The following is a 27,446-nucleotide window of genomic DNA, read 5'->3' as shown; positions in this document are numbered from 1 at the left end:
TCTTTCCACCACAATTGGTTCTTAATAATTGAGTGAACTACATTACTGGAACCATCGAATTTTTGGGCAACTCCTTGTCTGGACTGGTTGTGTAGACCAGTCTGCTTAAATTTGCGAGAACTCTTGTTCTCCTTGTTGAACTTATCACCTAGTTTGTCATTAGAGCATCCCTCCTTGACAAATTTAGGTGCAACGTATTTTTTTTTTGATGTTTTTGAATTTTTAATTTTATTAGAAAACACATTATCAGAGTTCAAAGTTTCAACCGAATCAACCACACAAGAATCCTTGCCCTTTAAAACAGAGCCCACACAAACAGTCGGAATAACAGAATTCAAAACAGGAAGTTTCAAAGAAACATCAGAAACAAAGTTATTATCAAAATCAAAACTAGGGTCGTCATCCTCATCAGTCCACTCCATCACAATTACTTTTTCTGCACATGAAGTAGATACATTAGAATCGTTCATATTTGAAGTGGATGGACCAGCATTCACAGAGCTGGTCCCATCACCTTTTTCTTGTTTACCATACTTCATGTCCTTTATCTTTTCTTCATGTTCTTTGGTGATAGGTGTAGGGACATAATTATGATTGTAAGGTGGAGGAACTTGACTGTATCCTATTCCCTCACCTTCATTTTCTTTCCACCACAATTGGTTCTTAATAATTGAGTTAACTACATTACTGGAACCATCGAATTTTTTAAAATCAAGTTCAGCCTTTTCAAACTTACTAGTTAGATTTAAGATTTCTAACTTGGAAGCTTCCAGTTTAGCAGTAAACTCAGCAATTTCTTGTTTGGCATGCTAAAATCAGATTTAAGCTTAGAAATGTCCTTCTTTTGTGCTTCTATTTTGTCTAAAAAACCCTTTTCATTTTTCTTTAGTTTGAAATTTTCTGATTTTATTCTTTCCATATCTCTACTTAGACTGTCATTATGAAGTTTATACATTTCTATTTTTTTGCCACAATTTAAAGAACATGGTTGAAAATGTACCTCAGATGAGTCTGGAGAAGTGAACGCCATATACGCAAACTGAAGCTCCTTGACCTTCTCCTCAGCAGCATTTTCTTTTCCAGTGTCTTCAACATTAGCGAAATTTGCAGTCTGATTTCCGATATTAAGCGCAGCCATCTGACCTTCCCAAGAGAACTGTTGAGAAACCATACCTCTTTCACCATTACCTGAACTACCTCCAGCCTCACCTCGGACATTTCCAACTGGAACCAATGCCCTTTCCGTATTTCCATCCTTAGCTGGGTTAGTACATTCATGAGCAAAATGACCCGGCTCATGACATTTGTAGCACCTGAGAGTGTCTTTGTTAAAACCCACCTTTTGATTATTAGGCATGTTCCAGTTATTTCTACCCGTCCTCTTAGTAAACTTCTTTGCATGGAAAATTGCCATGGAAATTTGCCACGAGATGTCCATTTCTTCAACATCATCGGGATGAATCTGATCTAGTTCAGCAACAACCACAGGTTGAACCAAGTCTCCAGCCAAAAATACATAATAACAATTCATAAATCCCGCCATTATAGCTATATTCTCCTGAGTTTCTTTTGGTATGGTGGGGATCTGGCTAAATTTCTGGCTGGGAGTGTGAGTAGCTTTACCAGTGTCATTCGTAGACTGTCCAGACTTGGTGAAGAACACTGGAGCTGGTTTGGGTGAGTTGGATGATGATGATTGACCTAGAGTAGATGAGAACATCTAGAAGTTTCCATGAGGTGGTTGTTGAGTAGGCTTGAACAGTGAGAAACTATCTTGAGACATAAGAGCACTGTTGGAAGCAACGTTGTATCCAGCAGCACTGTAAGAACCAGCATGATTTATTGCCCGTTGTTTATCATCCATATCACAGGCTTTAATAGTAGCTATCATTTCAGTCATACCCATCCTGTTGAGATCCTTAGTCTTTTTGATAACCGCAACATTCATGTCCCAACTTTTCGGCAAGGAGTTCACCAACTTGTTGTTTATTTCTAAAGTTTGCAGATAAATTCCTGCTGTTCTCATTTCAGTCACAAGAGATATGAATCTTTGAAGTAGGGATTCCAACATCTCTCCCAAAACATGATTAAACATATTGAACTTTTGTCGCAGCAGATCTTGGCGACTTCTTTCCGTATCTTCATTTCCTTCATAAACTTCTATCAGTGTAGCCCACAACTCTTTAGCATACTGAAGTTCTCTAAACTGAATGGCAATCTTAGGTGAGAGTGCCATGGTTAGAGTGGAAAGAGCTCTCTCATCTTCCTCAACTTTAGCAAAGTCATCATCGTCATACTATGCAACTGGTTTCACAAGAACTTCGTCAGAACCATCCCTTTGATAGGTGATCCTTTGAGGTCCCCTCACAATGCTCTTCCAAATTTTGGAATCTTTCATCTTGGCGTAGTGTTCAAAACGAAATTTCCATTCACTGAACCCCTCATGGGACAAGAGACGGGGTATACGAGTAGCAATGCCCATGATGGAATCAAGTTCTTGATGAAGTGATGAATTGGTTGAGTTGTTACCATTAGTTAAATGGGCCATTTTAATTAGATTAGAAATTGATTTTAAGTCCAATTATTACTAAGTCCAAATTAAAAGTCCAAGTCCAAGTTGTACAGGCCCAAACAACAAACTGGGCTGAGAACAAGTCCACACTGGTTGACCGAGAACTCAGGTTTTGACCAAGCTTTGACCGAGAACACAGAAGTTGACCAATCTTTGACCGAGAACCCCAAGTTGACCAAGAACCATGAAATTGACCAAAACTTGACCGAGAACTACTGATGGCCGAGAATGCTTGGCCGAAAACAACCAGTGGCCGAAAACAAAATATGACAGAGATCAAAATCAACCGAGATCTCATTTTCTTCACCGAGAACTTTGTTTTATGAGCCGAGAACACCGAAAATTTGTTTGACCGGTTGATTTTGGCAACAATTTAATCCCTATTTTAGTGGGTTCAAACTGTTTCCAAAGATAAGGCAATCTTTGGTCAAAATATTTCCTGTTCTTCTTCTCCGATCACACACTCGCTGGAAAAACACAACTACCACCGAAAAAACTATTCTCGAATCTTTGATATCACAATAACGAGCCTGAATAAGGTCTAAGGCTCTGATACCCATTGTAAGTCCCGAATCTGGATCACTACAATTATGATATCAATATAACAAGTATGGGTGCGGAATACCGATACTTGGTGATTCAAGAACACGAATAAACACAAGGAAGTAACACGAGATTGCTTCAAAACACACGTATATTAAGATACGTTGGGTGCTTAAGCACTTACAATACACAATGCTGAAAAACAAGTGAGTGAACAACCATTTCCCTATACATGACATCAACTGTATATAGAGAAACCAAAACACCTAAGCCCATATTACCAAAAGCCCACCGAGAACACTAACGTGTTCTCGGTTTACATAACAAGCAACAAACTCGTAGCCCCAAGCCCAATACATGTAGACTAGCCCCGAGCCCAATACATGTAGACTTAAATAGACAAGTACAAACCAAATAAACTAGGCCCAACGGTCTCTAAGAAGCCACCGTCGTCACCAATGTTCATCCGGTTCACGCGATCGCCGCTTGGCTGCTAGAATCACAAAGGAATTTGCTGCTGCAATGCCCACAATCATCACTCAAATCCAAAGCTTCAACTCCAATGGATCTGCTACTTCGGCCGAATTGAACAATTCTGATTTCCGCAACTTCCTGAGCACTAAACCCCCATCCTTTCTTGGTGAGGAAACTGCCACCAAATTGCTGCAATGGTTTGAAGAGATGGAAAATATTTTCATCCACTGTGAATGTCCGGACGCCAAACGGAATAAGTTCGCCTCGAGAAAGTTCGAGGGTCGAGCTGTCATCTGGTGGAATGCCCTGAGGAATGACCAAAAGTCTGACTTGGTTGTATCCATGCCTTGGGAGGAACTTAAAGAAGCAATGAAGAAAGAGTTTTGCCCGGAACATGAGCTACAGAGACTCGAAGCGGAATTCTGGGAACTTAAGCAGATTGGTGGGGATAACTCGCCTACTCTAACCGGTTCCGCGAGCTTAGCCGTATTGTGCCCCATTTGGTAACCCCCAAGACTCGCGATATTCGGAAGTACGTTCGTGGTCTTCCGATCCTTTTCCGTGGTGCCATGATGAGTCGTGACCCGTTAACCATTGGTGAGGCGATGGACCTAGCTGCCTCTCTCACCGATAGTCATGTTAGGGATGGAACCTTGTCTCGCAAGGATTCCAAGCCTACTCCCGACAAGACTAAGACCGACTCCTCTTCTGATGCTGAAGCTGAGACTAAGCCTTCCTACAACAACAAAAACAACAAGCGTAAAGCCTAAGCCGTTAATCAACCCAATATCCAACCTTCTCCTGACCAGAACCAAACTGCCCCGAACAAAAAGACTTATCTTGGTCCTTATCCCTTATGTGCCAAGTGTAACTTCCATCACTCTCCCCAAACCCCGTGCCAACTATGCACCCAGTGCAACCTTTATGGCCACCTTATTAACACTTGTCGTATCCCGCCTAATGCTCAAGCCACCTCAATGCTCAACCCAGTACTCCCAATACTCATGCTTGCTATCATTGTGGAGACCCAAACCATCTTCGTGATACGTGCCCGCAAATTATCCATGCCCATCAATCCCAAGCTATGACTACACCTTACTACTTGACCCATGCCCATCAAATTCAAACTCAACCACCTCATGTCCTTCAAGCTCCTCCCACCAATCCAAATCAACCGTGCCTAACCCAATACTATTAAGTTCTGCACCCCCAAGCTCAAGTGTACCAAGTCTACTTTGCTCAAGCCCCTGCTATGAAAGCTCAACCCATTCAAGCTATTCCAAGCCAATCTACCTCAACTGCTCCTACTCATGCAACTCCTCATGGTGCTTCAAGTCAAGTCAATTAAGCTACTCAACGACCGTGAAGACTTTTGCCGTTCTCTTTATCTATCTTGATATTTTATCTTTTCTTAATTATTGTAACGCCTCTTTATGGCCTTAGATTATCTCTCACTTAAACTATGTGTCTTCTATAAGCTATCTTGAATTAAGTTCCTTTTTGTTCCAATAGATTGTTTATTAAATTTACTCTTATCTTATTTATTTACCCTTATAAGTGATGTCTTCTTCAAATACTTATATTTTTGCGATATATTAATAAAAATTTCACTGCAACTTTTGGAATCATTTTATACAATGATATTCTCTAATTTAAAACTTCTTTAAAATTGTGTTCCCTAAAAAAATCATGTTTTACTTAAACATTTTGCAACCCACACAATGGGACGAGTCATGTGGACCATCCGACGATCTAAGTAATTATGGATGCATACATAATTACCGAAGTCCTCGCATGGAAATCATTATCCGGATAATTGTGTGTCATAATCTAGAACTGTAAGTAGTTGAGATAACGGTACAAATGCAAAGATGATAAGGACATGGTGGATATGCCGCTGGTACATCCTATATATAAGTGCCCTTATCGGATTTTCATTTGAAGCGTTACTTCAACTATCTAAGGTTCTGTATTATGTATTTAATGATGTTGTTATGACATTCCTTAATTTCAGGACGAAATTCGCTAAAGTAGGGGAGACTGTAACAACTTGGGTTTTCGAATTTATATAAACACCCGACACGTTTCGAAGTCTGGGTTATTTTATTTAATATATTGTGTTTATCAAGTTATATTTGATAATTTAAATTTATATCTTTAAAGTTTTATACGTTTTTAACCTAAAATATAAAGTTCTAACCTTTCTATGTCCATCTCCAAACTTGAAGGGATCTATCTGTAAATTCTGTTATAATCCATATTACAAGATGGATATCCATAACCATACCCGACCCATATTCAAATTTTGTGAACCCGTAATCAATCAATCTAGCAATTAACTGTCCAAAATCATTTATAATCAACTTTTGATTAAGGGAATCAATTTCGTACATGATTTGCGGCCTCCCCGACGATCTAATTAAGTTAATTACACCATCTTTGACTCGTTTTTCCTTTTAAAACTACCGACACTCGTTTGACAGCCTGTGATCACGAAAACATTGTTAGTATTTCAATTAATTACGCGTCACAACCCTAACTTATTGGCCGACCCTTACCCTATAAATAATTAGATTAATTTCATAGTTTATTCGTTCATTCATAACTTATAACCGCCGGCCACTGTTTGAGCTCGTTATCCTACCTCCGATCGTTGTCAAAGGTAATTGTTTACATGTTTAGGATTGCGAATTGAAGCAGATCAATAGCCCTAACCTTGTTTTGGTTAATTGTAAACGGATTAACCAATGTGAATTTCTAGGGTTCTTGATCAGTTTGGTCAAATCTGCTTATGTATATTAATAAAACGAGCTGAACCTATACGCACGTCGCCATTAGGGCCTGCTGGTTAACACATGTTACTTTGGGGGCAGGGGTCGCGGGTTCGACCCCTCTGCACCCCGTTTTGTTAAATTTTTATTGTTTATCATTTTAATTGTTTAATCTTTATAATAATATTAACAATAACTAATAAAAACTATTTCTAATGAAAACAGACTTTGTAACACTCGTTTTCGTTCTCATAAATACATAAAGGTTTATACACGTATATGTAAATATAAATGAAGCATATTATAATTTAAAGACTATATGTATCTATATATAAATATATCAATCTAAAATCTAATTTTTTTATATATATATCAAGTAAATAAAACTACAAGTAAATTTTATTAAGATGGATTTCTTATAAATTTAATTAATTATTTTTTTTATAATAAGTCTGTATGTATAATAGTATATTACTTTATTCTATATTATCGATTTATTGTAATCAATATTAATCTTGACTTAAGCTCATCCGTTACTCTCGTTCTTTTAGGCTTTCACGTTCGCGTGTGACTTTTCCTGACTTCTCGTTATTCTAATCATCTTTTGTTCATCTATCGAGGTGAGTACCACATTCCCCTATTTTACTGGTTTTCCCACATTTTGGAGACATATGCGTAAATATAATTCTCATATATACTTATACACAAAACTGCAACTTTGTCTTATGTGTTAACAACTTATACCTTACTTGTTTATGTGCTTATTTGCTTTGTATGCTTCCGCATTCGGAGAGGTCCAACATAATCTCAGTCTAGTATGATCATACGCCAGTCGTTATAGCTTTGTGTTTCTCGACATGTCAGTTATATTTGCTCATTTGGTTAATTTGTTATACTCATACGACTTGTTGCAAATACTTATTTTCTATATGAACATTTAAACTGGTGTGTTGCTCACTCAACCTTGTGTTGATAAAACCTTTCTATTTTCAACGCATATGCAGGTTATCGTTTGATATTCAAGCTTGTTTGGAAGAAAAACTTAGGATTGCACGCTAGAGAGAATAAACAAGATTATAGACTTTGATATATTTGTATTGTCTTATTTATTTGAAAAATAGATTTTGTATTTGATGTTTTGATTATTTAATTAACTTAATAGATATTGTCACATTTATTATTGTTTGATAGTAACATTTGAAAAACTGTGAGCAATCAGTTCGCCCCGGCATTTCCGCCATAGGTTGGGGTGTGACATGGATACAAAGGATAATGTGTCCAGTTATGGATACAATGAATAGATGGTCCAATTAAGGATACTAACTGTGGCGGTTAATAAATACGTACGTGTATGTGGTATGATTGTATGGTATGGTAGTTAATGAATGTATACACACACGTTGTGTGATTGTTTGGTCCAACTATGGATACTAGGAGGATAGATGACATATATGAATGGTGTGCATGCTCCGATATGCATGAAAAAGGCAAGGGTAATAATGTAAATGAAGGTGAACAAAAGAAAGGTCATGAAAATGTATATTCGGATACAAAGAGTCACGTGTCAATTGTTTTAAATTGATCATTTATAAAAATAAATAAATGTTGGAACTCACTCAGCGTTTAGCTGACTTTTAGTATGAATGCATGTATGGTTGATGACGTAGCGAGCTCGAGGTGCGTGCGAGGTTATCCATATTGGAGATCTAACTAGAGATAGAAGTTAATGTATAAAAGTTTTAGTTTCTGCTGCTAATTGTAAATATGTGCTTGTGCTGTTATAAACTGAGTTTATGAGTAAATTCAACGACAATGTAGGGTTGTCGGGTCTGGGGCCTTACATTCGATCACATCTCTTCTTTGTTGATAAACTCTTCATTACATTTTCTTTAACCCTTTGATTCTTCAAACGCCAATACCCCGTAGTTGTTCCGCACCTATTAAACCATATAACGATCTAAAATAGATTCCGTTATGTCAAAACAAGCTTACGAAATATTAAGATATAAAAGCATTCGTATTTGAGTTTGTATATACACGTTCCACACTGTCTATATAATACAAAAGAAACAACTAAATATTAAAACATTAGTATGCCACTACATTAGATTCTCCATTAACTTTTTTTATAGAAAACTAAAATCAATCTCTATGTTTAAATGCTCATATTCAAAGTGCCATAACGTGCGAAACACGACGTTATACTCAAAGCTTGTGTTGGTACGCTCTTAACGTGACATCAGACATGCACGAGTGCCGACACACGCGTACCCTGATCTGGTGTCGGTACTCATGAAACGCGACATGAGACACATAACCCTTGTTGGTACACGCGTGGTGAGAAATTGGATGTGTAACCCATGCTAGTACGCGCGTAACCGAGCATGTGTCTGTAGACGTAGGGATGACAAGAGGTCAGGCCCGAACCCAATTATAAAACCTCGTTCCAAATCCGTCTCAGGACCGTCGGGTATTTATCGGGTAATTACCCATCAAGTATCGAACATACTCGTGGGTTTTAGGTATACCCGTTAACAATATTGTCATAATTTAGTTATCAAAATGACATTGACATTTGTGATCCATATATTGGAAAAAAAAGCTACAAATGTTTTCAATACTAAGATGGTGTGTCGTCCCATATGTTGATTATGTAGAAGACGAGCTGTTAGAAGTTGTGGCAGCTCTCATTGATTAGAATTTAAATATGAAAATTTGGAAACTAAAAAGTCATGTTCTCATGGATTTTTTTAATGAAATTGATATGTATAAATTGTAGGTTCCCAGCCGGATCTACATAGGAGTATCTCGTAGTACGAGGGTGTGGAATCCCCACGTATACGATACGAGTGTCGAGATGATTAATACGTTGAATATATATGTAAACACACAAGATTATGCTGTAAAACTTGATATATTTCAAGTGCCAACACGTGATACTAAAGATCACCAAAACAACTCGTTCGGAAAAAAACTATTTCACTAAAGCCGAAGTTGAGGTATTTATAAACCTCGACAGCTTCGCCTAACATACTAGGCGAAGTTGTCATAACTTCGCTTCCCCAAGTTCGCCTAAAGCTAGCGAACATAACCATAAACAGTATTTAACTCGAAACAAACAAACTAAACGATTACAGACACAGACAAACACAAGATACTGAACTACTGGCATCATGCACCAACAGACTCCCCCTTGGCAGTAGCTTCATATCTATCTTCTTTCTCGTGTCTTGTAATCCCAAAGATCTCGTACCCCTCGTCTTCAAGCATGGACGCCATGTCTCACACAGACATAGACCACCTTCTGGTACTTCTTGGCTTCATCCTTCCACGTAGGAATGTAGAATATCTTCTTATCATTTAGTACCTGCAAATCAGCTTGAGACAAGTTAACCAAGTGCATGGGATCATACACTCTCAGAATCTCCTGTTCATCCTCATCTTCCATAACAGCTTCCGCTGTCTTGCAATCAACGTACCACCACTTGAGATCTTTTAGCACATCCTTGGGCATCATCTTCATCGGCACCTCTTTTAAACAACGAATCGGCTTATACTTCATCACCATCCAAGGCTTGCCGTCAGCCCGCATTCCCCGTTCCTTATCTTCAACAAACTTTCTACCAGTTTTCTTCATAAATCTCTTAACCCTTCTTACTATCATTGCCATCTGCCACTGCAGATCCATTTCCTCCAGATCATCAGCGTCGATCTGATCATAGTCTTCATCCAACGTTGCAGGGTCAACTATTTTACCTTTGATGTAATTCTCATAAGATGCAATGAAGGATGCATAGAGAGCGAACTGCTGTTCAGCTGATTTCACACTCATAGGCATATGTGAGTAGTTCTTGCTTGTAGCACTGGATGAGAAGTTACCAGTTGTGGTTTGAGGTTTTGAGGAACTACTACCTCCTGCTACGAAACATACGTCACCATCCATATTGAGAATCACATGACCATCTGGAGTGGAGTTTGATTCTCCCTTTGAGTAGTAGGCAGTGGATTCTGATTTTGTACTTGAGTTTGGAGTGACTTTCACACCATACATTCCCGGATCCTGAACCTGATCAGTTGGTGTCTCCTTTCGAGCCATGTTAAGTTCAAAATTTCGTAACTTATTTACTACTGTTTCCAAATCGGTCTTCTCAAAGTCTTTATCTTCTCGCATCAGAACTGTGTAGATTTCCCATTTTGGTGGGAGAGTATCAAGAAGTTTCTCTACTATCTCTTCTTCCTTGTATTCAATTGAATAGTTATTTAGCTCGGTCATCAGATGATAATATCGTGTGATGATATCATCAAGTGATTCATTTTTCATATACGGAGAGTTGAGTTTTTAGCAGCTTTGTCTTGGAGGTACGAATCCCAACATTACCTTCATATCTATTTTCTAATGCTTCCCATAGCTCTCTAGCAGTTTTGTATTTCTTGAAGGTATGAAGAATTTCTTGTAGAAGTGCCATTGTTATAGCTGCATGCGCTTTACTCTCTGCCTCATACATTTTCTTTTCATCATCCTCCATCTTACTGTACTTCTTAATCTGTTCACGACCTTCAAACATGGACGTAGGTGGAATGTATCCGTCTTGAATGCAAACCCACATCTTTGCGTCTTGATACTTCAAATACTGTTCAAATCGATCTTTCCATGCAACGAAATCAGTTCCTTTCAGTAGTTTTGGAGCTTTCGTTGCAGAACCAGCCTCAACCTCCATCTTTACCAGTTCTGTGATGTTTATCGAAGTCATACTTGAACTAGACGAGACTTAGAATTAAAAATTTGGATTCTGGGTGCAGTAGGCAGCGAAGTTACTACAACTTCGCCTGTAGAACTTCGCTTAAGGACAACTTCGCCTTCCACAACTTCGCTAAGAATAACTTCACCTACAACTTCGTTGTTCTCTTAACTTCGCCGATCCCTTAACTTCGCAGATAATCAACTTCGCCAAACACTTATATGTTTGCTTAAACCCTACTTTTTGTGACGGCAAGTTCGCCGGAAGAACAAGGTTTTTGCAGGTTTTGTTAGGTTGATTGCGATGGACGCGAGGGTGTTTTTAAGGTATATATGATGAGGGAAGATGAGCAAAAGACAAAAACGAGGTATTTCAACGTAACTCGTTCCGCGAATAGTCAAACGGAACGATCTTAACACCCGTGTGATAATCCCGAACCACACAATCACGAGCAAAATGCTCTAATACCAATTGTAGGTTCCCAGCCGGATCTACACAGGATCATCTCGCAGTACGAGGGTGCGGAATCCCCACGTATACGATACGAGTGTCGAGATGATTAATACGTTGAATATATATGTAAACACACAAGATTATACTGTAAAACTTGATATATTGCAAGTGCCAACACGTGATACTAAAGATCACCAAAACAACTCGTTCGGAAAAAAAACTATTTCACTAAAGCCGAAGTTAAGGTATTTATAAACCTCGACAACTTCGCCTAACATACTAGGCGAAGTTGTCATAACTTCGCTTCCCCAAGTTCGCCTAAAGCTAGCGAACATAACCATAAACAGTATTTAACACGAAACAAACAAACTAAACGATTACAGACACAGACAAACACAAGATACTGAACTACTGACATCATGCACCAATATAAATGGAAAACGGGAAACGTATAATAAAATGCAGGTAGAATATTTTAATTTTCAATGTATACCGTATATAAATATATAAATAAAATTATGATTGGTAATTCAGGTACATAATTGGGTAAATTGGTCAATGATATTGGGTAATTTGGTTGGAGAATCAGGTACATTAATAATCCCAAACTCGTGAAAATTTCAAAACTAATCCTAAACATGTACCAAACCTTAATGGGACGAGAAATACTCGTCCCAGTGATGTGATGTCGAAGACTCACTCAAAAATAAACCAAATACAATTAAATAGATAGCAGTAAGTGAGTATCGAACACAGAGAGTTTGTGGAAAATGCGTTACTGAGTAGCTATAAAATTCATCTAAATTAATCTAAGTGCAAAATGTAAATTCAATGATTTGGTTGTTTGATTTTTATCAACAAAATTAACTAAAACAATAAACGAGTTTTAAACAATATAAGAAAGAATGCTCTATCCCGATTTCAGGTTTCCAATGTTAATAAAGTTAATGTTTTGGCCTCTCGCGCGTCCCCGGCTCGTTCGGTTGCTCGGTATACACCATAATAGCCCCGGTACCTCCTTTGAACCTACAATTCACCAACAATACCATAGTCATCTAATTCCACCAAATAAACCAATTCAAAACATGATTATTACGGTTTTAAATCAATTAAAGGTTGTCCCATGGACCACCCGTCACACAGTTATATCGAGTTTCGGATATTCCTATCATGTTCAGGTTTCGAATATTCTTATCATGTTCAGGTTTCAGTTTTATTGCTATCTCTTATGTATGAACGTAAGCGCATTCTCAGCAGCTCCTCTAAAATATTGTGAGAGTAATTTCTAAAACTTTGTAGAGAATTGTAAGTGGTTGTGAGTGGAGGAGAAAAAACATTTTAAAGAAATGAGTAAATTTTAAGGAACACTGTTCATTATCTATTTAATTTTTTTTTTAATATATTTGAAAGTGGTCGAGAGTGAAAACATTATAATATAAAAAATATTATTTTAATTGTGTATGATTAGCCATGTTTTTAATGGAATACTCTAAAAAGGATGGTGTGAAAATGCAAATGTGCATCACTGATGGTCGATCCAAACCACCCGGCTCGTAATGAACACCCAAGCCAGCCTCCGGACCTAGGTTGGTTGGTTGGTTGGTTGGTTGGTTCTTTCTACTATTGCTACTACAACTGCTGCTGGTTGAAAACACTAACTCAGACGCACGATCGCTTTATCTCATCTTCATCTTCTTCGATTGAAACCCTAATTGTTCCTATATCAAACCTCCGATTTCGATCTCTACCTGCCGTAAGTTCATACAAACCTTACTTTTCATATGCTCAAAACCCTAATTTTATACTTTTTTTAAACCATTCTATTCTTCTTTGCCGTTATGTTTATCTTCTTCTTTTTCATTAATTGAATTGCAGTTCGGTGTGTACGCAAGCTGACCTGATTCTGCGTTTTGGTAAGAATTCTAGGGTTTTCAGCCTCAATGTATTTGTTTCTAGTTTCTGCAACTGTGTCTATTGTAAGCAAACATTAGCTTAACATCTAATACCATGTTATGAATGTATACTTGGAATTCAAGATTCAGTCGATTTCTGATGCCATTACATAAATACCAACGCCTCTATAACCTCTTACGTTGATTTTAGGATATCATACTTCTCACAACTTAAGTTATTTATTATACAGCAATCATGCTCCTTTTTTCGCTCTTGATGTGACAAAATCGCTTGTACAAGTGAGTCATGCTATATGTATATATATATGGTTTTATACATTTTACTCAACATGAACAAGTAATGGAGAACAATGTAGCGTAAATTAGAAATACTCAAAGCGACTTTTTGTGCTTAAATATGTGCTAAGTAAATGCATTTTTTTGGCAGCTACTTCATAGTTAACTGATAGTTTTTACATCCAGAATTATGTAACAAGGTCGATTAGGTTAATGGAAGTGTGATAATATATTTCTGTTGTAGGCTGAAGCTACATACACTTTTGGAACCTAAAATTACTGGATTCAGAGGTGGAGGAGTTTAAAACTTTATTTTGCGTTCTTTTTGAAGGTAAACCTACAGGACACCTTTAGTTTTAGCCTCAAATTGTGTGGCCTACATCATTAATGCCTGGTAACGGAGTTGGGGATAGGGTTCACAATTTTTTTGCACAAGAAAACTTGCGATCCCAGGATGAGAATTGGTCTTTAGATGACAATTTGTGGGTTGGTAATCAGAAACAGTTTGGTGTCTCAGATTCCAGTCCAAGAAACTACAACCCACAACAATCAGGTAACACTATTGGCTTTTAGTTGCAAGTTTTTTATTAATTGCACATGGTGTTTTTCTAGTTATTTTGTTTAATTCTTTTTAGTTGATCATGAACAATTGCAAGTTTTGATGTTGGTGTTTTTCTAGTTATTTTTTTAGTTTTATTGAGGCAATCTCACTAGACTAGATGTGCCAAAATGGGGGTTCAACGGATCTAGTAACATATTTGAAGGGGGTTTAGGTTACTATTAAACATTTCTTTCCCTTTTTAGGATTTTTAAGTGACTAATGTTTTGATTGTTGAATACCATTAAAATGTCTGTTTACATAAACCACTAATATAGTTGGTCTGAATAAAGTTATTTAAGAGGCTGTAAGCATTAAAACACTTGACACTTTTGGTCTGTTTAATTCATTTGTTGTGCTTCATCTTGGACCACGTTTCTTAAGTTTATGTATTTGACCTGTTTTAGGTCAATGGTTGAAATTACCACGTGTATTAGATTTTAACTTTTGACATATTTTTATCCTCACTCAAGCAGAAATTGAGAGAGGACATGGTGGTCAACGTGTCCAAGACCAATATGCATTCAACATTACACAAACAAATGCAAGCTCTAATGGCTGTATGTATGGAAGGCAGAATTTTCAAACAAGGCCAGATGAAGCCAATTTTATGGGAGTGAATACAGAATATGATCAAAATAATGTGAACCAAAGGAGTTTTCCGTTCCATGAATCCCAACAAGAAACTGGTCTTGAACAGCCTCAAAAGAATCCTTTTAGATCAGAGAGTTCTGAGGCTCATGGCAGTTTTGACCTTTTTGGTGGTCAACATCAGACTAATGGTCAATATCCTGGTTTACTGCAAAAACCATTACAACAACAATCAGGGTTTAGTGACACACAACATTTGCAGCAACAGCAGCAACTAATGCTCAGAAGAATGCAAGAGCTTCAAAAACAACAGGAGTTTCAAAAGCAACAAAATGTAGTAACTCAAGCTTCTCAATTTGCTAGACAACAAAATGCGTTAAATCAAGCTTCTTATTTCGCTAGACAAAACGAGATTCAAAAGCAACAAAACGCGTTAAATCAAGCTTCTCAATTCGCTAGGCAACAGGAGATTCAAAGGCAACAAAACTCCTTAAATCAAGCTTCTCAATTTGCTAGACAACAAGCATCAGGAAGCCTTTCACATGGGCTCGTTAATGGCACTCGAACTTCTGATTTATCTGGTTATGGTTGGACTGAGCCTTCAGGGGCTAACCCAAACTGGCTGCACCGTGCTGAGCAGCAAGTTGAACCATCTTTACATGGGGTTCCTGTATCTAGCTCAAGAGGACCTATAAACCAGTTTCCTTCTAATAATTCATTTACCACTGGAAACACAATTAGTCAAGGGTCAAACAGCAGGATGAAAATGGACCACATTCAGAAAATAAACACGTCTGTGCAAGAATCCCCTGTAGAGTTGGTACAGAATAAATCCGCTACAGATGCAGCTCCTTTAGACCCTGAAGAGGAGAAAATCTTGTTTGGTTCAGATGTTAACGTTTGGGAAGCATTTGGAAGTAGCAAAAACATGACTGGTGGAATGTCTAGTTTGTTAGATGATAATGAATTTGCAAGTGGTTTGCCTTCTATGCAGAGTGGTAGTTGGAGTGCTCTTATGCAATCTGCAGTGGCAGAAACTACTAGTGATGGTGATGTAGGTGTACAAGAAACACAAACGGCTTTAACTGATATTAACTTGCCTAATATGAACGGTAAGCATCATACAAACACGGGATTTCATCATTCTTCCGGAGGAAGCAGTTGGTTACACCATGGAGATATTCAAAAGACGGGCACCGAACAAAGACAAGTATATGAAAATTCTGTGCCGGGTCAGCGTACACCTCAGCAGCATGTTGCACCGTCTATGAACGCAGGATTTAACATGAATGAGAATAATGACTGGAAGAGAGTGAACACTGCTGCTAACCATAATCTAAATTACTGGAAACATGTTGATTCCTCGGTGAAATCTAAAGGTAGTGAGAGTTCGGAGATTTCACAACGCCGTTTAAACAAGGGCCCACAAGTATCTGAGTCATCATTTAATAGCTCAGATAAGGAGGATCTAAATAGCAGTAGAAAGGAGAACTCTAATGACAGTTTCAGGTCAAGTTCATCTCACCTTCCTAATACAGTTGGTCAACGGGAGCATTTATCATCAGATGCTGGTGACTCAAGATCAAAACAAATCTTATCTAATCAAACTGGTCGTAAGATTCCTGAATCAAGCCCAGGCCCAGGCTCGCATAAGTTTCAGTATCATCCAATGGGAAATCTGGATGAAGATGCTGGAGTGCCATATGGAACAAGGCAAGGTACTAATATAAAACCTGTAAACCTGCAGCACTCTGGACTTCCCAAAAGCAGAAGCCAGGTGTGTATTTATTTTATAAATACTTAATGTTTTAACAATCATTACAAGTGTGAATGTGTGATATTGTTACAATAACAGTTTAAATCTTTAAATAAAAATGATTTTCAGGTTGGATCCGATGATATGCATTTCAAGGGCATGGTTCCTGGTCATCTGCCTAATATCTTTGCTTCTCATGACAGATCTGTTGGTTTATCCACATCAGAGGCATCTCAATCTAGGTATTATTTGAATTGTAAATTTATTATATTTCTGTTTTTTAATAATCACATAATATAGCATGTTGGTTTTCTGTTAACTTTAGCAGTCAAAATAAAAATATGTTGGAGCTTCTTCATAAGGTAGATCAATCAAGAGATGGTGGAATTGCAAGGAAAATGAACTCGTTGGAACAGAATATGTCATCTGAGATCCCTGAACCTGAAAATTCTGATGGGTCTTTTGGTGGTCACCAAAGAAGTCAATCATCAAACTCTCAGGGTATTGGTTTACAACTGGGCCCACCGTCACAACGGTTACCAATGGCTATGCAGGCAGTCAAACATAACTCTTTGAGTCAATCTCAGCCCTCCGCTAATTCAAAAGGAAAAAGTCACACTGAGCTGTCTTCTTTTCCTACTTTTCAGGAAACGTCACATGGAGAGTTTAAGAATGATAGAATGAGTGTATCGGGTCAAAGTGGAAGTCAAACCATGGGGAATAAGATGATGACCGACTTATCTACAGCTTTAGGTGGTACGGATTTTCCTACTTCAAGAAATCATCTTCAAAACCATCCGACGACTCATAATGAATCTTTCGAGGAACTTGCCTCTCATCCTCGTGTGTCTCAACAAGGTGCATTTCCAAAAATGTTGCCTAATGCATCGTTGAATCTCCAAAGTCAACATGTTTTTTCAGCAAGCCAACCTCGCAAAAGTCAATTTAATATTGTGGAGTCAACTTCTTTAGGTCAGCAGAACCTTGAGGTACAAGAATCAGAAAGGAAAGAGAATAAAAGTTCTTTGAATGAAAAGCAGGGGATCATTACTTCTGAAAAGGTTGATCGAGGCCAAATGCTGAATGGACCAGCAGCAGGAAATGATTCATCTACTGCATCTCAGAAAGATCTAGAAGCATTTGGCTGTTCTTTAAAACCAAATAATTTCCATCAACAAATTTCAGTTTTGAACCAAATGAAAGCTTACAAACACACAGATAATGACCCCAACAACAGGGTATTAAAGAGATTAAAAGATTCAGATAACTTATTACGTGGTCAACAAGTAACCGCTCTGCCTGGAGATTCTGAAACACCAAGGTCAACAGGTTCATCAGATAAGGTTGACCAAAGTTTAGTTTCTCTACCTACCTATCCACTTTCAAAAGACGCACTTGCATCTAATCAAAACGGGCCTACTGTTAGAATTGAGAACTCTCACATAAGCCCTCAAATGGCCCCATCATGGTTTGATCATTATGGAACGTTTAAAAGTGGTCAAATGTCTTCACAGCCATTTAAAGTTTCTGGTAGTTTGGAGACAACAGCACACGCTTCGAAGGAGCCGTCTGCAAGTGGTGCAGCTGATACTAGTCAGGATGGTTTTATCTGGAAACCCCCAGTCTCATCATCCGTGGTGGTTGACCACCAGTTGGCCTCTCAACCACAGCAACCCAACATTGCTGTTCAAAGTTTGATTACAGTGAGACCAAAGAAACGCAAGTGGTCTAGACATGATATTCGTTCTTGGCTCAAGGAAGTGTCCGGGAGTTCTAAAAATCTTCAAGGCATCTGGTACGTGTAAAAGAATCAACAGTTCAATTTATACCCAGCAGAGGTTAAAAAGGGGTCAGATTGACCTAAAACACTGTCCAAATATTAAACGTACATATATTCAGTGGGGCAGATATGGTTTCAAAGCTTATAGTCTGTTAATAATAATATAAACCAGGAGGCTTTATGCATTAAAATTACACTTTAGCTGACTTTTGGGATGTTTCTTGTTATGCTAATGAACTTATCTGTTTTATTACACACCTGACCTTGAAGATTGTCCAAAGATTGTACATTTAGTTCATATATGATCAGCATGTCAAATATTACCAGTGTTGTAAAACTCGGCCTAGGCGGCCGAGTACTCGGCGCCTAGGCGCTCCTCGGCACTTCACTGCACCGCTTTTCTTCTCCAAGGTCAAAAAACTCGGAATCGGCACTAGGCGGGCCAACTCGGTCCTAGGCGGGCCAACTCGGACCTAGGCGGCTCTACTCGGGCTAGGCGGACCAACTCGGTCTTAACAAAATTTTGACTTTTATTAAGAAAACTCAATTTCTCCAAGAGCTTACCACTGCTTTTTTTTCCTTTTCACACTAAGACACAACCTAATTTATGTTCTAAACTTGCAACCACCATTATTATCATCTGATTCGAAGTTCTAAACTCGAAAACATCTTATTTAAGTACGATTTAGGTACATCTTTAATCAACTAAGACATGTTCTTGAAATAATATGTATGTGTTATTGATTGTTTTTGTATTTTTCATTTGTATTTTGTAAAATATTTAGTAAACTTTTCATATTGACATATATATAATCTCCGAAAAATGAATTTCTTTATAAAATACCATGTCCGAGTACTCCCCGAGTACGCCCCGCCTAGACCGAGTACTCGCAACTCCCTAGTCGACCGCCCTGGGAGCGCCTAGCGACTTTTGCAACCTTGAATATTACTACATAAGTTTTGTTACATATAAGTTTGCTGATCATATCATGTTGGTTTTTTGCATTTAAGTTAAACTTTGGGGGAGTGGGAGTTACTTTTAATCAGTTTTACCCAGTTAGCCCGATTTTTTCAATGCTAACTTTCACTTGACCCATTTGACATGTTAGTATTAAAAGTAACCTGGGACGATCATTCTTTTGTTAAGCTAATGTTTAATTTTTTAACCTGCAGGACGGCTTCAAATGAATGGTGTGAAGCAGCCAAACGGTTAATGGAAAAGGCGGGATATCTCACTTTTTATTAACTTCCAAGTTGTTTCTTTATTTTTATTAGTTTCTAATAGAAGTATGATGGTGACAGGTGGAAGATGATGGTGAGTTAATTGAAGACGCACCAAGGCCAAAAAGACGTATTATATTGGCAACACAGTTAATGCAGCAACTGTTTCCACCTCCTCCACCCGTTCTTCTTTCAACAGAAGCTATTTTAAACTATGAGACTGTGGCTTTTTATGCTGCTCGATTGGCACTTGGGGATGCATGTAATGTAGTATCTTGTGCGTCTCACAGGAAGTCAAATCTGTAAGAATGGTTATACTAGTTTTGAGTTTTTTTTTTTAAACTGTTATCTTTTTATATATCTGTGAAATTTGTTTTTATTGTGTGGGGAAATGCAGAATATCTAATAACGGTAAAGAATCTGAGAAAATTGATGATAAAAGTAAAGAATCTGAGAAAATCGATGATAAAAGTAAAGGATATGAGAAAATCGATGATAATCACCTTTCAGAAGCGGTGGAAGACTGCGCGAGTAAAGGAAAAAGGATAGAAAGTGATTTTACAAGGTATTTTATGCTTGCATTTTGTTGTTAGCTGTTAACACATGCCTCCGATTGTAAAGCAAGTTTCTTTAGGAAGATAAATGAATATTCTAAAAGTTAGTCTCATAGTATAAACATGTCACTTTGATTACAAATTACAGTAAAGCCAGTTATACCAACCATACGCATTCATGTGTGCAGCTGTTAGGACTAAAAAGCTTATAGGACACCGTGTAGTTGGCAATTTTAACCAATCTTTTGAGAACGGGTTGACTGGGGTTTTGTTTATCTCGTAAAATAAAAAAATGAGCTAAAATGGGGTCATTAGGGTCAAGGATCAAAACCTCTGATGCACGGAAACGCGACCAAGGTGCCGTACCCCGTCCTGGAAACTCGCTGGGGACGGAAACGTCGATGGGGACGGCAGGAAACGTTTCTTGACCGTTTCCTTGAAGTTGGGGACGGTCGTTGACCGTTTCAAAAATTCAAACGGTGTTTCGACACGTTTCCAGAACTTTGGGGACGATTTTTAAACGTTTCCGGCGGCATATTCCGGCGCTGGAGCTGGAGTATTTGCGTGAAACAAAGAAGAAGAGTATCTGGTTTTTGTTAGGAACAAAAGGCACACACGAACAAGAAATCAAAGCGATAAAGAACACGAGAATTTTACGTGGTTCGGTTGCGGTGTACAACCTACGTCCACGGGGTAATTAGGTTTGAATTATTTTGGTGATATCTAATAACAAGTACAAGAGACTATTTATAGACCGCATATTAGGGCTACTCCCTTGCTAAACAAGGCCGGCTAAAAAAATAACCTCCCTAACTCCTTTAATATGCAGTTGTCTAAATGTGGGTCCGGGGATACCACATCGCCCAACAATCTCCCACTTGGTGTCTTCGGACCTAGAAATGCACCATCTCTTCTGTACTTCTGTAAATGAAAATCCCTCCTGATCTTCAAACCATCCTAATTACCCTTGTCTCCTCAACATTATTCCTGGAGACCAGCTGAAGCTATGCAAAGCTTCAGCTTATCCAGCACCACACACTTGGTAAACATATCAGCTGGATTTTTAGCACCTGGGATGTTCTTCAGACTGATTGTTCCTTCACTGATCAACCCCCTCACGAAGTGATATCTCATCCCTATATGCTTTGTCTTTCCGTGATACACTGGATTCTTTGCAAGTTTAACTGCACTCTCATTGTCACAGTACAATGAGTAGTCGGGTTGTTGTTTTCCTAATTCTTCAAGAAAAGTCTTCAACCAAACTAGTTCTTTGCTGGCCTCTGCAACAGCCATGTATTCTGCTTCTGTAGTTGACAGAGCCACACTTTTCTGAAGTCTAGACATCCAGCTAACTGCTGTCCCTCCCACTGTGAAAACATACCCGGTAGTGCTCTTGAACGTCCCTTTACAACCACCCAGATCAGCATCTGTGTAACCTCTGAGTATGGCATCCTTTTTTCTGAAACATAACCCCATCTTCTGAGTACCCTTCAAGTATCTAAGTATCCATTTGACAGCCTCCCAATGTTTTTCTCCTGGATCTGACATAAACCTACTAACAACCCCAACGGCATGAGCAACATCTGGTCGAGTGCAAACCATTGCATACATTAGACTCCCGACTGCTGATGCATATGGGACTTTGGTCATCTTCGATCTTTCTTCTTCAGTTTTAGGAGACTGATCTTTGGTGAGCTTCAAATGACTTCCCAATGGAGTATTCCTAGGCTTGGTTCTTTCATCATTCATCTTGAACCTTTCTAACACTTTCCCTATGTATTTTTCCTGGGATAGTGTTAGAGTACCTGCCTTCTTGTTTCTAGTGATGTTCATTCCCAGTATCTGTTTTGCTGCACCCAAGTCTTTCATTTCAAACTCTTGGGACATCTGTTTCTTCAACTTGCTTATTTCCTTCATATCAGATCCTGCAATCAACATATCATCAACATACAACAGTAATATGATATAAGAGTTGTTGAATTTCTTCAGATAACAACAATGATCCATCTGGCATCTTTTAAACCCCGACCTCTCCATGAAATTATCAAACTTCATGTACCACTGTCTAGGCGCCTGTTTCAGACCATACAAGCTCTTCTTTAGTTTGCAGACCCAATTTTCTTTCCCCACAACCCGAAACCCTTCAGGTTGCATCATATAAATGTCTTCTTCAAGATCACCGTGTAGAAATGCCGTTTTCACATCTAGTTGCTCTAGATGTAAATCTTCTGCTGCTACAAGACTTAAAACAAGTCTGATGGTAGTCATTTTCACCACGGGAGAGAAGATTTCATCATAATCAACTCCTCTCTTTTGTTGAAAACCCTTGACCACTAAACGGGCTTTATATCGTTTAGACCCATCATGTTCTTCTTTGACCCTGAAGACCGATTTATTTTGCAACGCTCTCTTATCCTGCGGAAGCTTGACTAAGTCCCATGTCTTGTTCTTTTCTAGAGAGCTCATTTCATCCTTCATAGCATTCTCCCACTGGCGAGAATCCTTCATCTTGACTGCTTCAGAGTAGCTTTCGGGTTCACCGTTTTCTGTCAAAAGAATATAGTTAACTGAAGGATTGGAATGACCGGGACTATACCTTTCTGGCTGTTTAGTAACTCTGGTGGATCTCCTGACCCAATTTTCAGTCTGGTCAGGCTGTTGTGGGATCTCCTCGTCTTCAGACTCTGAACTCCCACTGTCAGAAGTTTCTTCTGACTCATTATTTCCACCAGCTTCAAACTCAGGAACTGTGTCGACTTCAGTTTCTGTAGCGGGTTCCTGAACCGGTTCGGGGATCGGTTCAGATCTCTGGTTTTCAATTTTGAATTCAACCTGTTGCTTCTGAACCCTAGAGTTTGGATTTATCACATCTTTGTACAACTCAGCCTCATTAAATGTAGCATGTTTGCTGCGGACTACTTTTCTGCTTTTCGAGTCCCAAAGCTTGTAGCCCATCTTGTCTGACCCGTAACCAATGAAAACATACTTCTTGGCTTTTGAATCTATCTTGTCAGCATTCGGATCTAGGTCATATGCACTGCACCCAAAAACCTTTAAGTGCTCATAATTAACCGCTTTCCCCTTCCATTCTTCTTGAGGTGTTTTGTAACCCAACGGAACTGATAGACCTCGGTTGATAAGATAGGCAGCAGTTTTAACAGCGTCTGCCCAGAACATTTTAGGGAGCCCTGCATTTATCCTCATACTTCTGGCTCTTTCATTTAACGTTCTATTCATCCTTTCTGCGACTCCATTTTGCTGAGGAGTACCTGGAACTGTATTTATCATCCGAATGCCATGCTCAGCACAAAAGCTAGTGAACTCTGAGCTAATGTACTCCCCTCCATTGTCTGACTTCAAGCACTTTACCTTCAGATCAGATTCAAGTTCAACAGCAGTTTTCCATTTCTTAAAAACATCAAATACTTCAAATTTATTTTTAAGTAAACCCATACCTTGCGTGTGGCGTCGTCTATGAAAGTCACATAGAATCTCGAGCCTCCCAAGGATTCAACACGTGTTGGTCCGAAAACATCTGAATGGATAAGCTCTAATTTCTGAGCTTTAGGTGCTTTCCCTGTCTTCACAAAAGATACCCTCTTCTTTTTTCCAAAAACACATGGTTCACAGAATTCAGATTCAACCCTTTTAAGATCTGGAAGCTTTCCTCTGGCGACAAGCATCTTCATGCCCTTCTCACTCATGTGGCCGAGTCGTTGATGCCACAACTTTGATAGACTCGGTCCACTCGTTACTGCATTAGCACTACCTGCAGAAACCTCAACCATAGAAACCTCAACCATATACAAAGTACCCCGTTTCTTTCCCTTGGCAATTACCATGCTACCCTTGACGACCTTCCATTGTCCTCCCCCGAATGTTACATCATAACCCTGGTCGTCTAATTGCCTAATGGAAATTAACATTTTTTTCAATTTTGGAATTACCCTGACATCTTTCAATGTCCAAATTGTTCCAAAACTTGTTTTCAAGTCAATATCTCCCAACCCAGTAATTTCCAAGATTTGGTTATTAGCAAGACTTACAGTACCAAAATTGCCCCGTCTGAAATTCTTCATCTTTCTCGAGCTTGAGATAGCATGAAACGACGCTCCTGAGTCCATAATCCAGGACTCGACTATATCCTCAATACAGCAGATCAATGCATCATCAGAATCTGATGCTGTTGAGGAGGCAACATTCACTTCTTTCTTGTCTCTGGGTGGTTCTGTACATTGACTTCTGAAATGACCATTCTCATTACAGTTCCAACACTTTATGTCGTTTCTTGTTTTTGAACTCCCCTTTCTGTCTCTTGATTTTGATCTTCCCCTGTTACTTACCCTCTTATCTTTCTTTCTACCTCTTCCCTCAGTACTTAGCAAAGTACTGGATGATTCACCTGCATTCTTTCTCCTGATATCCTCTCCTAGGATCAAGTCACGAATACCCTCGAACGTGAGTTTGGTGGTTCCGGCTGAACCACTAACGGCAGTGACTGTTCCTGACCAACTTTCAGGTAACGAGGACAATAATAGCAAAGCTTGCACTTCATCATCAAATTTAATATCAACAGATAATAACCGGGATATGATAGAATTGAACTCATTTATATGAGAGGTAACAGACGCACCTTCCCGCATACGCGTATTCACCAATTGTCTAATTAAGAATACCTTATTAGACGCGGAAGGTTTCTCGTACATGTTTGACAACGCTGTCATCAAACCCTTAGCAGTGGTCTCATTCACTATATTGAAAGCAACGTTCTTAGCCAACGTGCATCTGATGACTGCTAGGGCTTTCCTGTCTAGATCGGCCCATTCTTCATCCTTCATATTCTCGGGTTTTTGACCTCTCAAACATGGAAGCAAATCTTTCTGGCATAACAAGTCCTCGACTTGCATCTTCCACCATCCAAAATCCTGCCCATCAAACTTCTCGATTCTGATCTTACCGTCCTCAGTCATTATCTTTACCGAGTTTCTAACGGAAGCAACCTGCAATACTGATCAGAACTGTTTGACCTCTTCTGGTCAAAAGACAGATTGTACTGTAGCGCGCACTGTTCACACGCCGGAAACACTGTAGCGGCGGCGGTACTGTAGCGGCGGCTAGGGTTTCTGATTAGGGTTTGGTGGCGGCTGGGGTTTATAGTGTGATCCTTGCTCTGATACCAGTTGTTAGGAACAAAAGGCACACACGAACAAGAAATCAAAGCGATAAAGAACACGAGAATTTTACGTGGTTCGGTTGCGGTGTACAACCTACGTCCACGGGGTAATTAGGTTTGAATTATTTTGGTGATATCTAATAACAAGTACAAGAGACTATTTATAGACCGCATATTAGGGCTACTCCCTTGCTAAACAAGCTAGAACCCAATTGGGCCCAATAGGGTTAGGGCCGGCTAAAAAAATAACCTCCCTAACTCCTTTAATATGCAGTTGTCTAAATGTGGGTCCGGGGATACCACATCGCCCAACAGTTTTGGAATAGCGGCTGTAACTTAGAACTTAGAATTAGGTTAGTTAAGTTAAATAACTATAGATATTTTAACATTTTACCCCTTTAACTTTCAATTGTTTGTAACTAGTCCCCAAAACTTATAAGTTTTAATAAAATTAGTTTATGTATTTCAATATTTAACCCTTTCTATTATTACTATGATTGATTATGATTGATTTTGAAAAACTTATGATTGATTATCATTGGAAGATGTATGAATTTTGAAGTTTACATCAACGTATGAATATATTTTGGGCTTTGTGGTACATTATCCATAATATATATTTATTTTTTTTATGTATTTATTGTCGTACCCTTGCCGTACCGTTTCTTGATTTTTTGAGTTTTGCCGTTTCCCGTACCCGTGCCCGTTTCCCGTTCCCGTACCGGTTCCCGTGCAACATAGATCAAAACTGTACTTTTAATGTTAAAACCTCTTAAATTGTTGTATTTGAATATTGTTAGATTATTTTTGAAATAATGGAGTTTTTCTTATCATATTTGACACACTAGTTATTTATACAAATATTAACATATTTTGGATAAAGGTGTGCGTGTATGTAGGGATGTTTATTTTAGACCAATAGTATGTTGAGAATTGTGAGAACCGCATAATTCATATTTACTTATTGCTTTGAATGTGATACACCTAACAGTATGTTGAGAACTGTCTTACACTTGTAGAGTAGAGAATTATGGTGAATTTACACATTTACATTCATATAATCATTTTTTATTGTAGTAGTCATTTTAGACCTTTAGATAAACACACAAATAAATAAATAAATGTTTTACACTAGTTCTCGATCGGACCCTCTGCTGGATGTTTCATCAAATTTTGGTTTCTTAATCTTGTTACTATGACAGGCTGGATAAGAGAGCATCAATCTTGGATCTAAGACTGGAAATTCAAGATTTAGAGAAATTCTCAATGATTAATCGATTTGCTAAATACCATGGAAGAGGGCAAGCAGATGGCGAATCTTCATCATTATCGGATAAAACTCCAAATGCACCAAAATCATTCCCTCAAAGATATGTTATTGCAGTCCCATTGCCCAAAAATCTTCCTGAAAGGGTACAATGCTTGTCGCTTTGATTATTGCAGTCCCCTCATCAGATTTGTTGCATGCCATTGCTGCTAATGTGCACCATGGGACCCACTTGTTATGGAAACCGCAGGAGAAGGTGCTAATAATAGGCAAAACGAATGACGGATTGGTGATGATGATGTTTTGCCTTTTGATTGCATATTCTTGAGATATACAAGATCAGCTTGGTATGGGGGGGGGGGGGGGGGGTAAATTTGGAACTGAAAAGATTAGGCAATTAGTTAGCAACATTCCTTTTTATAAGTAGATAAAAATGCTGTTTTTGAATATGTAATGGATTATATTTGTATTTTGATGGTATATTGTTATCTGCCTGCAATATATTCGGCTTTGTGTTTAGTTTTGATCTGGGGTCTTAAGCCGAATCAAACTGGGGTTCTTAAGCTGAATCGAAAAAATTGAACCGTAGACATCAGATTTGAACTAACAAAGTTCAAATCTGGTTCGGTTTGATAAATGCTTTAGTATTTAAGTGCAGAAGTATTATAATATATCAAGACAAAATTATACAAACAATTTTTTATGTTTGTCCTCATGTTTCATTCTTAAGTTTAAAAATCACTATCATCGCTTATTTGATTTTTA

At 38.4% G+C, this 27,446-nt stretch overlaps 1 protein-coding gene across 1 annotated transcript; it reads left to right on the top strand.

Annotated features, from left to right (window-relative positions):
• Positions 1-13,872: 13,872 nt before the first annotated feature.
• LOC143637082 (uncharacterized) lies at positions 13,873-26,848 on the top strand. The gene is made up of 8 exons (XM_077104538.1): positions 13,873-14,294; positions 14,816-16,707; positions 16,816-16,928; positions 17,015-18,487; positions 19,640-19,688; positions 19,769-19,989; positions 20,085-20,252; positions 26,617-26,848. Exons 1-8 carry the CDS (start codon positions 14,129-14,131, stop codon positions 26,846-26,848), a joined length of 4,314 nt encoding a protein of 1,437 aa, XP_076960653.1. The 5' UTR covers positions 13,873-14,128.
• The last annotated feature ends 598 nt before the right edge of the window (positions 26,849-27,446 follow it).

This window comes from Bidens hawaiensis, unplaced genomic scaffold (genome assembly GCF_021521415.1).
Source record: "Bidens hawaiensis isolate Kalapana, Puna unplaced genomic scaffold, B.hawaiensis_p1.1 tig00008123_1, whole genome shotgun sequence".
Classification (NCBI taxonomy): Eukaryota; Viridiplantae; Streptophyta; class Magnoliopsida; order Asterales; family Asteraceae; genus Bidens; species Bidens hawaiensis.
The sequence above is the reverse complement of the archived record's forward strand: the minus strand, read 5'-3'. Positions and strand labels throughout refer to the sequence as shown.